This window comes from Hypanus sabinus, chromosome 7, assembly GCF_030144855.1.
Source record: "Hypanus sabinus isolate sHypSab1 chromosome 7, sHypSab1.hap1, whole genome shotgun sequence".
Classification (NCBI taxonomy): domain Eukaryota; kingdom Metazoa; phylum Chordata; class Chondrichthyes; order Myliobatiformes; family Dasyatidae; genus Hypanus; species Hypanus sabinus.
The window spans coordinates 61,400,569-61,413,338 of record NC_082712.1 but is presented as its reverse complement, the minus strand read 5'-3'; the positions used below and the strand labels follow the sequence as shown (position 1 = coordinate 61,413,338).

General features: G+C 40.3%; 1 protein-coding gene across 3 annotated transcripts in view; it reads left to right on the top strand.

Annotated features, from left to right (window-relative positions):
* Positions 1 to 12,770, top strand: part of rigi (RNA sensor RIG-I) — a 72,719-nt gene that overhangs the window by 54,901 nt on the left and 5,048 nt on the right. For 2 of the 3 annotated variants that reach the window (XM_059974808.1, XM_059974807.1), the window contains 3 exons: positions 325 to 498; positions 802 to 953; positions 10,654 to 10,797. In XM_059974808.1, the coding sequence (XP_059830791.1) occupies positions 325 to 498; positions 802 to 953; positions 10,654 to 10,797 (470 nt within the window). The other variant, XR_009513146.1, reaches the window with a different exon arrangement.

Below are 12,770 nucleotides of genomic sequence, written 5' to 3'. Positions count from 1 at the left end.
ACAAAGTGTTTTTGAAGAGGAGGCATTGTTACAACAAAGTTTATTAAAAACAGACAAAGCTGTTTAAAGAGGTGGAGTTATTTAAGGACAGAATCCAAGAACTCGTGTCTTTGATGGCTGAAGGCAGAGATATCAATGGGTGGAGCAATTAAAACACGGCTGAGTAGGAGACCAGAATTGGAGATGTATAAGAAGATAGTTGGGATTGTAGTGAATGGAATAGAGGACAGGAAGGCTTTCTACTGGAGACAGTGTTATAAAAGTGTTACCTTCTATTAACCTAATATTGTAGATGACATGTCATTTTAGCATTTTTTCCTACAGGAATGACTCTCCCCTCACAAAAAGGAGTGCTGACTTCCTTTAGAAATGAATTTGCAGGATGCAACATCCTTGTGGCAACATCTGTCGCTGATGAAGGAATCGACATTGCACAGTGCAACCTTGTGTTGCTGTACGAATATGTTGGAAATGTTATAAAAATGATCCAAACAAGAGGTAACATCCCCGACTGCTGATACACTGATCAATTATTCCCATGGAACTTAACACATTTACTGTGAGAATGGTGTACGGGTGTTACTAATTGATAAATCTATTAATTAGCAACCAGAAAGCTAGATTAATATAAATGACATCACTATGTACCGAGTGGAGTGAGTCGATCCTAAATTATTTCCCATTATAGTGCAGCAGGTGAATGTGTTACAGGTTCATTGTCTCGCGTCACTTGGTGATATATTTTATGTGATAATTCTGTAAAAGACACAATTTAAATACAAGTTGTTGATACTGTCACAGGCCGTGGAAGAGCACAAGACAGCAAGTGCATTCTTATTACCAGCAAGAAAGAACAAGTAGAAAAAGAAGTGAGCAATGCGGTACAAGAGGAAATGATGTACGAAGCTATAAAGAAATTACAACAATGGGACAAGAAAATATTTAACAAAAAGGTAATAATAAATATTAGAGCTGATCAATTCCAGGAGTCTGGAAGGCAAGTGCAGCAATTTGCAAACTGCCTACTTAGTGCTCGAGTCTCCAAAGTGCTCACAAATTTCTTGGAATATATCTTATTAGTCACTGATATTTTATTACACGGATTTGTAAATGCAATAACTTAAATCTTCTGTCAAATGACAGACAGTGCAAATGATATGTAAAATCATTTGATCTGCTGAGTTCCTCCAGCATTTTGGTTTGTGTCCCAGATGACAGCACCTGCAGACTCTTCTGTCACCATCCTTACTGAACATAGAGAAGATCCATTTATTATCACAGTATGTATCCATATACAACTCTGAGATTCATCTTCTCCAGAAAACCACAAAACAAAGAACATGAATGTCTTTCAGAGAGAAACATCAAATGCACTCCCCCAACAAAAAAAGAATCATCAGCCCCCAAGTCCTCTCTCCCCGCTGCACAAAACGGAACAAGAACATTGACCCCAACCCCCTCTGCTCACACAGCAAAACAGAAAAGGAACAAGTGGAAAAAAAACAGAATATAAAAGCATAAGTCTGAAAAAATCCACAGTCCAGAAACAGAGCAGCAGAAATGCAGAAGCGTGATAACATCTTCCAACATCATCGGAAAAGAGGGACACTACATGAGGTGGAGGCTTTGTTTAAGTATAATTAACCTGGTTATTTAGTGTTCCCTTCAATGCTGATCCAGAAAAAAAAATTAGATAAACATTATTGCAAACTGAATCACACAAAATTTTCCACAAGATTTACTTTACTGCATGTGTATGTGTTTAGCAGTTAAAGCCCAGAGACCTACCACCTTGAACAGTGAATGCAAAATTATCTTCCTGTTCTGTTTTACAAAACGTGTTTTCTTATTCAGAGCTTTTTTTGAAAACTTTGATTTTACAATTTACATTATTTTGTGTGTGATGAAGACATAAACGAGAAAGGCAAAAGTAGCCTAAGTGAATAGTTTGGACTAGTCTTGGAATAATTTGTTAGAAAAGCACAGCTTAGAGCAAGTGATCAGGCCACAGTTGACCTGGTGCTGTACACTGACACACGATTAGTTCATTGTTAAGCAGCAGCACCCATAATATGATTGAATTTTATACGTAGTTAAAGTAAGAGAAAATGTTTAAACTTAAAGGATTACTAGGAAGGCGTGGAAGCTGAACAACTAAAAACAACTTGGGTTACGGCATCGGCTAGATTAGATGCAGTAGCAGATGAGATCTTCTAGAAAATGCAGATGGATGCATTGCAATGATAAAGGGGAAAAGTCATTGGGGGGACCTGGTATCCACAGTTAATTAAACATTACCCATTTTGTTAGCCTGCAACCCATTGCATTTGAGTGGTATCAGAATCAGGTTTATTGTTACCGCCATGTGTCATGAAATTTGTTAACTTAGCAGCAGAAATCCAATGCAATACATGATATAGAAGAAAAAAAATAGATTACAGTACATGTATATTGAATAGATTAAATATCATGCAAAACAAATATATATTAGAAAAATGAGGTAGTGTTCATGGGTTCAATATCCATTTATGACTCAGACGGCAGAGGGGAAGAAGCTGTTCCTGAATCACTGAGTGTGTGCCTTCAGGCTTAATTAATGGTAGGGGACATGGAGATGGCGGAAACGCTGAACAAATATTTACTCAAAATATCCCAACACTGGATAAACAGGGGGCTCTAGGGGGAGAGAAGCTAACTACGATTCAAATCACCAAGGAAATGGTACTTGATAAATTAATGGGACTGAAGGTGGATAAATCCCCTGGACCGGATGGCTTGCATCCTAGGGTCTTAAGGGAAGTGGCGGTCGGGATTGTGGATGCATTAGTGATAATTTTTCAAAACTCGCTGGACTCGGCAATGGTCCCCGGCAGATTGGAAAAATGCAAATGTAACTCCTTTATTTAAAAAGGGCAATAGACAGAAGGCTGGGAATTATAGGCCAGTTAGCCTAACATCTGTGGTTGGCAAAATGTTGGAATCGATAATTAAGGAAACAGTAACAGGGCATTTGGATAAACATAGCTTAATAGGACAAAGTCAGCATGGCTTTACAAAAGGGAAGTCATGTTTGACAAATTTGTTGGAGTTCTTTGAGGACATAACATATAGGGTAGATAAAGGGGAACCAGTGGATGTGGTGTATTTGGACTTCCAAAAGGCATTTGACAAGGTGCCACACCAAAGATTATTACTTAAAGTAAAAAATCATGGGATTGGGAATAATATTCTGGCATGGGTGGAGGATTGGCTTTCTAACAGAAAACAGAGAGTTGGCATAAATGGTTTATTCTCAGACTGGCAGTTGGTGACTAGTGGTGTTCCGCAGGGGTCGGTGTTGGGACCCCAACTCTTTACAATCTATATTAATGATTTGGAGAAAGGGACTAAGTGTAACGTATCGAAGTTTGCTGATGAAACAAAGATGGGAGGGAGTGTAATGAGTGTGGAGGACATTGAAACCCTGCAGGGGGACATAGATAGGCTGAGTGATTGGGCAGACATTTGGCAGATGAAATATAATACTGACAGGTGTGAGGTCTTGCACTTTGGCAGGAAAAATAATAGAGCAAGTTATTATCTAAATGGAGAGAAACTGGAAAGTGCTTCTGTGCAAAGGGATCTGGGGGTCCTGGTGCAGGAAACACAAAAAGTTAGTATGCAAGTGCAGCAGGTGGTCAAGAAGGCCAATGGAATGCTGGCTTTTATTGCTAGGGGGATGGAGTATAAGAACAGGGAGGTCTTACTGCAGTTGTACCAGGTATTGGTGAGACCACACCTGGAGTACTGCGTGCAGTTCTGGTGTCCATATTTAAGAAAGGACATACTGGCTCTCGAGGCAGTGCAGAGAAGGTTCACTAGGTTAATTCCGGGGATGGGTGGGTTGATGTATGATGAGAGGTTAGGTAGATTGGGACTCTACTCATTGGAGTTCCGAAGAATGAGAGGCGATCTTATTGAAACATATAAGATTGTGAAGGGGCTTGATCGGGTGGATGCGGGGAGAATGTTCCCAATGATGGGTGAAACTAGGACTAGGGGGCATAATCTTAAAATAAGAGGATGCCATTCCAGGACTGAGATGAGGAGAAATTTCTTCACTCAAAGGGTAGTGGGGCTGTGGAATTTACTGCCCCAGAGAGCTGTGGAAGCTACTACACTCAATAAATTCAAAACGGAGATAGACATTTTCCTGGATAAAAATGGCATTAGGGGATACGGTGAGCGAGCAGGTAAGTGGACATGAGGCTAGGTTTAGATCAGCCATGTGATCTCCTGGACCAGTTTTCGATAGCCTGGATGGGTCGGAGAGGAATTTTCCAGATATTTTCTCCTCAATTGGCAAATCGTTTTTTTTTCCCCGGGTGATCACATGGGTTTGGGCTAGATGAATAATAAAATAAAATGGGCAGCATAGTGCCCTGTTGGTTCGCACTGTTGCCTTGTGGGATTCGGTGATAACTAGAGTTAAGATTGGATCAGCCATGATCTTGTTGAATGGCGGAGCAGGCTTGAGGGGCCAATTGGCCTACTCCTGCTCCTATCTCTTATGTCTTATGTTTATGTTCTGTACCTCCTACCTGATGGTAACAGTGAGAAAAGGGCATGCCCTGGGTGCTGGATGTCTTGCTTTTCTGAGATACCACTCCTTGAGGATATCCTGAGTACTTTGTAGGCTAGTACCCAAGATGGAACCAACTAAATTTACAACCCTCTGCAGCTTCTCTCGGTCCTATGCAGTAGCCCCTCCCCCCACTCCCATACCAGACTGTAATGCAGCCTGTCAGAATGCTCTCCAAGGTACATCTGTAGAAGTTTTTGAGTGTTTTTGTTGACATACCAAATCTCTTAAAGCTCCTAATGAAATATAGTCATTGTCTTGCCTTCTTTATAGTTGTATCGATATGTTGGGACCAGGTTAGGTCCTCAGAGATCTTGACACCCAGGAACATGAAACTGCTCGCTCTCTTCACTTCTGATCCCTCTATGAGGACTGGTATGTGTCCCTCGTCTTACCCTTCCTAAAGTCCACAATCAGCTCTTTCATCTTACTGACATTGAGTGCAAGGTTGTTGCTGCAATACCACTCCACTGGTTGGTATACCTTGCTCAATTTCACCCCGTAGTCTCCATCTGAGATTCTACCAACAATGATTGTATCATCAGCAAATTTATAGAGGGCATTTGAGCGGTGCCTAGCCACACAGTCATGGGTGTAGAGAGAGTAGAGCAGTGGGCTAAGCACACACCCCTGAGGTGCACCAGTGTTGATTGTTAGCAAATAGGAGACATTGTCACCAATCTACGCAGATTGTGGTCTTCCGATTAGGAAGTCAAGGATCCAATTGCAGAAGGTGGTACAGAGGCCCAGGTTCTGTCGCTTATCAATCAGGATCATTCTCATCCTGTGGCAGCATCAGCAAATATTGAGCCTTTTAAATTCAGAGTAATGTCCAATTCATTTAATTTTAGAATCATACACCTGGGATGTGGGCCACTTGTCCATGCTAACAGCAAACATCCATTTAGACAAATCTTTATTCTCTTCATTTACCCATTGATTTTCCCCTGATTTTATGACTCATTCACATGAAGGGAAATTTTCAATAGATAATTCATCTAGCAACCCACATACACTGTATGTGGAATGTGGGCATAAAATGGAGCACTCAAAGAAAAACTGCAATCATAGGGAGTACAAGCAAATTTCCTCATGGCACCTGAGGTTAGGGCTGAACTTGGGGCTACGAGGCAGGCACTGTATGAATTGCACCACTGTGCCACCCATCTCTGTGAGTAATCCTTAGGGAACACTATTGCCTGCTGTCAGTCTACCCAACAACTCTTTTTGTCAGCTATTTTCAATTGTTAAGCCTTTCTTCTTCAATTCAACCTGGCACTGTTCCACGACCTTTACTTCTGTTAACAGATCTTAAGTGACACTTTCTTCCCACCAGTCTCTCTCACTTGCACATTTTCACTCTTTTACTATGAATTCCTGGAGAGGCATCAATCGCAAGGTAGTATATGGTGACGTCTAGGTACTTTGATAAAATACTTACTTTGAACTTCTTCAGAAGCTTTCTTAAAATTCATGAAGAACATTCATTGTATTCCCTTCATTAGTGTGTACATTAAACACAGTCTGCCTTTACAATTATGTCTTAACTCTCTTTAATTCACTCAAATCTGCCCAAGTGTCTCCTATTTATTTTAATCTTTTTTGTAGTTTCTAAACTTAGAGCACCTCTAATATTAACTAGACAGGCCTACAGTGGCAAGGAATGTCTTTACATCCTTTCATGAATGAAGGCGTCACATTTTCCCACTTTTAAATATCAAGCAGCCTCTGCATTGGAAAATTGAATGATTATGGCAGACTATTCCATCAGCTCCACCTTGATGTCCGTTAGCAAGCTAGGATGCAAACCATCTGGAGCAAGCAAAGCCAGCTTCACCAGTATAACCTGCCTGTCAGTTTCCATCCAATCTATTATCTCTATTCCTGGCTCCTGCTTCAGCATCGTTAGTATCCACTTCCCTAGTAAACCAGTCAAAATACCTATTAAGTAGCTTTCCCTCCAGTACATATCTTTGCCCCTTGAGTCCCTATTCCATCCCTTGCCCTTTTTGGAGTCTGATGGTTTTATTGAAGGTTCTTTCAAAGTCAAGAAAGAGGCATAAAACTTTTTTACTTAACGATAACTTTATTAAGCATAAATAAAACAAAATAAAATTGAAACTGGGAGTGACAGAGATCTGCTAAGCACAGAGAGAGAAAACAAAAAGAACTAAGGTGGCACTGCCTCATGGTGCAGATCTTTTTATTCTACATAGATAAGGAAAATTCCATTCAAATTTGTAGATAAGAATCAACCAATGAAATACCCCTTATTCAAATAAAGCAGCACCAAGAGAAACTTCTAGAACTCTCCAAGATTATACCGATATAACTACAAGGGAACACACTGAACAACTGCATATACATACCACGACAGTAGGGAGCATAGTAAGCAGTTACAGTACTTGCATATGAGTAACCATATTAAATACAAGCAGATAATTAATTGTTGAACTGCAAAGAAAATAACAACTAAACTGCCTAATCTAAGAACAAACAGTCAGATCCAACATGCTCCACATGATTTTTGGGGTTCCTTAATGAACTAACTTTCATTCTGTTCTCATATTCATTCTTTCGCAAGTCTTACCTTGCACTTCTTTCAGCTTATTGTATGTAGCTCAGATCTCACTGAAGAATTGACAACATAATGTGGACAATCATGTGTTTCTTCATATTCTATGATCCAAGGTGTCCAAGGAGTTCTGGTCTTTGTCCTCTCCATTCTTTCCTCTGGGAATGTACTTTAGCTTGTACCTGAAACATTTCATTATAAATCACCCACATATTCATTGCTGTTCTACTGAAAATTTTTGCTTCCATTTTACCCTGACTGAATCTCCACTCTTTCCATCTTCCCAATTGTTAATCTAAACCTTCAAACATGGTTATTCCTCCCCAAATATACAACTGGTACTCTGTTCACTTGATACACCTAGTTTACCATCACCATATCCACCAATGCCTCATCCTATCTGGGTTAAGAACAAGAACTTCTTTTACTGTTCTATTGTTCATGCAAATCTGTAGTTTCCTCTGCAGATTTATTCCCCTGTCTCTCTATGTAGAGGCTCACAGAATACCCCAAGTAGCAAGATCATGCACACTTTAGTTTTCAACTCTGGCCAAATGGTAGCTAGAAGTCAAATTCTAATACTCACCAGATAATCACCTGCCTGTCTGCGTATTCCTCAGGCACATAAAGATTTTCCACTTCCACTCTCCAACATGGAAAATCAAGTTATACTGACTGACAAGTCTTCCCATCCAGTTTCAAGTAGTCAGAGCAACATTTTGAAAGTAATTACCTCAAAATTCAAAGTAAATTTATTATCAAATTATATATCTATCACCATATACAACCCAGAGATTCATTTTCTTATGGGCATTCACAGTAAATATGAGAATCAAAGTAGAATCAATGACAGACTGTATCCAACAGGACAAACAACCAATGTGTAAAAGACAACAAACTGTGCAAATACAAAATTAATAATAATAATAGCAATGGGCTGATCCCAGTTGTAGATATTACTGTCAGGACAGTGCGTAACCTGTTAATGTTGAAAGACTTTGGAACATGAACAGGGTATTCATTGTCCCCATAGTAATATCTATAACTGATATCATTCCAAAGGGACTATACAATACTATTAAACAAGCAGGGCTCACAGTAATATCTATGTAAATCCTCAGAGAGCCACAATCCTAAACACCACTAGAATAGTCCAGAATTTCCTAGCAATCGAGAAATGAGCGTGCTTGTCTATACCCATTCCTCAGGTTCTGCCAGTTTGAGCTGAGAAGAAGTAAATGATAATAATAAAATTATCAAAAATATATCGTAAAAGACCAACAAATTCAAGATGATGAATGTAGAAAATGCCAAGAGAACCTTGAAACAAACCAACAAATCACAGGATCCTGAAGCAGTTTAACTCAATCTGATTGCTTACACAGGCACAATCAAGTGGCAGATATCATTCACCAAAATCTTGCTTTAAAATACAACTTCATAAAACAAACCATACTTACAATAATTACAAGCCTGATCCAGTTTTAGGGTCAGAGTCCTAGAAGTTATATTACGGCTGATCAGTTATTATAGATGGCAGATAATAACCATCTAGATATAATGTTACATGATAGACAACCAAAACAACTTACTCACACTTAACATACACAACATAACATACAGAAATCAGTAAGTGAAAAACAGCAGCAATATGCAGAATTAAAATAGGAAGTTGAAAGACTGTAGAGCATGAATGGGGTATACATAGCCCCATTAGTAATATTTACAATGGATATCATCCCAAAGTCACTACACAATAGCATTAAACCAGGGGTTCCCAACCTAGGGTCCACAGACCCCTCGGTTAATGGTAATGTTCCGTGACATAAAAAAGTTGGAAGCCCTCCATTAAACTATTAGGCCTACACAGAAATATCTTTGTAAATCTCCAGAAAACCACAATATTAGAAATCACTAGAATAGTCTAAAAGTTCCTAGCAATAGAGAAATGAGAGTGCTTGGCTATGCCCGTACCTCAGGCTTCAACAACTTGAGCTGAGAAAAAAATAAAAGTAATTACAATAGCTTATTTGTCGATCACTTTTCAGGCAAATGGAGTAGTAAAGTGTTTTACAAGTTAAAATGAACAGAGTGCAGAATCCAGGAAGATAATAAAATGCAAGGTCACAGTGAGGTAAATCACCTTATCATACCAGGGGACTGTTGAATGATCCTGTAAAGCAGAACAACAGCTGCCATTGAGCTTGGTGGCACATGCTTTCAGGCTTCTGTGTCTTTTCCTTGATGCGAGGGGTAAGAAGAGAGAATATCCAGGGTGAGTGAGGTCGTTGATTATGTTGGCTGCCTTACCGAGGCAGCACGAGGTACAGGTAGAGTTAGTGGAGGGGAAACTGATTTCTGTGATTGGATGAACAATGTTGACAATTCTCTGCAGTTTCTTGCAGTCGTGGACGGAGTAGTTGCCTCACCAGGCTATGAGGCACCTGGATAGGATGCTTTCTATGAGGAAGAAGGGAAGATGCCAAGTTTCTTCAGCCTCCTGAGGAAGGGAGGCACTGATGATCTTTCTGCCCTGGCTGGACCAGGACGGGCTACTGGTGATGTTCGGTCCTAGGAACTGGAAGAGTTTAAGCTTCTCAACTTAAGTATTATGGATGGAATTAAAAACAGAAATATGCTGAATTAAATGAGGAAATTGAAAGACTATGGAACATTGTCCCAATACTAATATCTACAACTGGTATCATCCCAAAGTCACTACATGGTAGAATTAAACAGACAGGCCCACACAGCATAATTATGCAAACCTTCAGAAAGCCACAATAGTAAACACCACTAGAATACTTCAGAAGTTCCAAGCTATTGAAAAATGAGTTTTATCAGTTCGAGCAGAGAAAAATCAAAAATATAATATTAATAAATAAATAAACAATAAATATTGAAAACATGAAGAGTCCTTCAAAGTGACTCCATAGGTTGTGGGAACAGTTCAGTGATGGGATGAGTGAGGTCATCCCTTCTTGTTGAAGACACTACTGGTTGAGGGGTAATAACTGTTCCTGAACCTGCTGGTGTGGGTCCTGGGGCTCTTGTACCTTCATCCTATTGGCAGCAGTGAGATGAGAGTATGACCTGGATGGTGGGGGTCCTTGATGAAGAATGGTGTTTTCCTCCATGTAGATGTGCTCAATGGTAGGGAAGGCTTTACCAATGATGGACTGGCTGTATCCACTACCTTTCGTAGACATTTTCGTTCAAAGGCATTAGTGTTTCTGTATCAAACCACGATGCAGCCAATTGGTATACTCTGCACCACACATCTACAGAAGTTTGTCAAAATTTTAGATGATATGCCAAATCTGTGCAAACATAGAAGTAAGTAGAGGTGCTGCTGTGGAGTAATGGCATAAATCAGAAGTGACTCAAAATATTTAAAGGTTTGAATTTGGAATTTATCAATGATATAATTCTAAAGTGTTCAATTCTCTCCTCCAAGATAAACAGCATCCAAGAGGATGAGAAGAAAATGAGGCAATTAAAGAGCAATGAATGTACCGAGAAGCCAGCTGCAAGTTACAAACTATTTTGTGGAAAGTGCAAGAATTATGCATGCAATTCCAATGACATAAGAACCATTGAAGTAAGTCCACATTTAGTAATCTACAACTAATATTGACGTATTCAAATAGTAAAGGTTACAAAATGCTAAGTGCAACCACATTTAAAACATTTGTTCAGTTTCACCTTCCAGACTATCATTTTGGCTGACAGGGAGTGGCACCATTTACAGTTGGCCACCCAGACTCTCACTACATTGGTTTGGAAATAGTTAAACATTCCTTCACCATCATTAGATCAAGGTTCAAGAACATCCACATAACAAACTACAGGAGTAACTTCACCACCGAGAATGCAGTAGCTCAACATTATGCAGCCCCATCATCTCCTCAGTTAGGGATGGACATATCAGATAGGACATGAAAAAATAAGACCCATCAAATGTGCCAGTGGGAAAGTGTGTACAGAACCAGAGGAAACAGCAGAGGTACTTAATGAATACTTCAGTATTCACCATGGAAAAGGATCTTGATGATTGTAGGGATGACTTGCAGCAGACTGAGAAGCTTGAGGATGTAGATATTAAGAAAGAGGGTGTGCTGGAGCTTTTGGAAAGCATCAAGTTGGATAGTCACTGGAACTGGATGAGTTGTACCCCAGGTTACTGTGGGAGATGAGGGAGGAGATTGCTTAGCCTCTGACAATAATCTTTCCATCATTAATGCGTAAGGTAGAGGTTCCCGGGGATTGGAGGGTTGCAGATGTTGTTCCTTTATTCAAGAAAAGGAATGGAGATAGCCCAGGAAATTATAGACCAATGAGTCTTACTCCAGTGGTTGGTAAGTTGATGGAGAAGATCCTGAGAGGCAGGATTAATGAACATTTGGAGAGGTATATTATGATTAGGAAGAGTCGGCTTGGCTTTGTCAAGGGCAGGCCATGCCTTATGAGCCTGACTGAATTTTTTGAGAATGTGACTAAACACATTGATGAAGGAAGAGCAGTAGATGTAGTGTATATGGATTTCAGCAAGGCATTTGATAAGGTACCCCATGCAAGGCTTATTGAAAAAGTAAGAAGGCATGGGATCCAAGGGGACATGGCTTCGTGGATCCAGAACTGGCTTGCCCACAGAAGGCAAAGAGTGGTGTAGACGGGTCATATTATGTATGGAGGTCAGTGACCAGTGGTGTGCCTCAGGGATCTGTTCTGGGATCCCTACTCTTTGTGATTTTTATAAATGACTTGGATGAGGAAGTGCAGGGATAGGCAGTAGGTTTGCTGATGACACAAAGGTTGGAGGTGTTGTGGATATTTTGGAGGGCGGTCAGAGGTTATAGTGAGACATTGATAAGATGCAAAACTGGCCTGAGAAGTGGCAGATGGAGTTCAACCCAGATAAGTGTAAAGTGGTTCATCTTGGTAGGTCAAAAATGATGACAGAATATAGTATTAATGGTAAGACTCGTGGTAGTGTGGAGGATCAGAGGGATCTTGGGGTCCGAGTCCATAGGACACTCAAAGCAGCTGTGAAGATTGACTTTGTGTTTAAGAAGGCATACAGTGTATTGGCCTTCATTAATCATGGAATTGAATTTACGAGCCGAGAGGTAATGTTGCAGCTATAAAGGTCCCTGGTCCGACCCCACTTGGAGTACTGTGCTCAGTTCTGGTCGCCTCACTACAGGAAGGATGTGGAAGCCATAGAAAGGGTGCAGAGGAGACTTACAAGGCTATTGCCTGGATTGGGGAACATGCCTTATGAAAGCAGGTTGAGTGAACTTGGCCTTTTCTCCTTGGAGCGATGGAGGATGAGAGGTAACCTGATAGAGGTGTATAAGATGATGAGAGGCATTGATCATGTGGATAGTCAGAGGCTTTTTCCCAGGGCTGAAATGGCTGTCACAGGAGGACACAGGTTTAAGGTGCTGGGGAGTGGGTACAGAGAAGATGTCAGGGTAAGTTTTTTTACACAGAGAGTGGTCAGTGTGTGGAATGGGCTGCTGGCAATAGTGGTGGAGGCGGATACAATAGAGTTTTTTAACAGATTTTTGG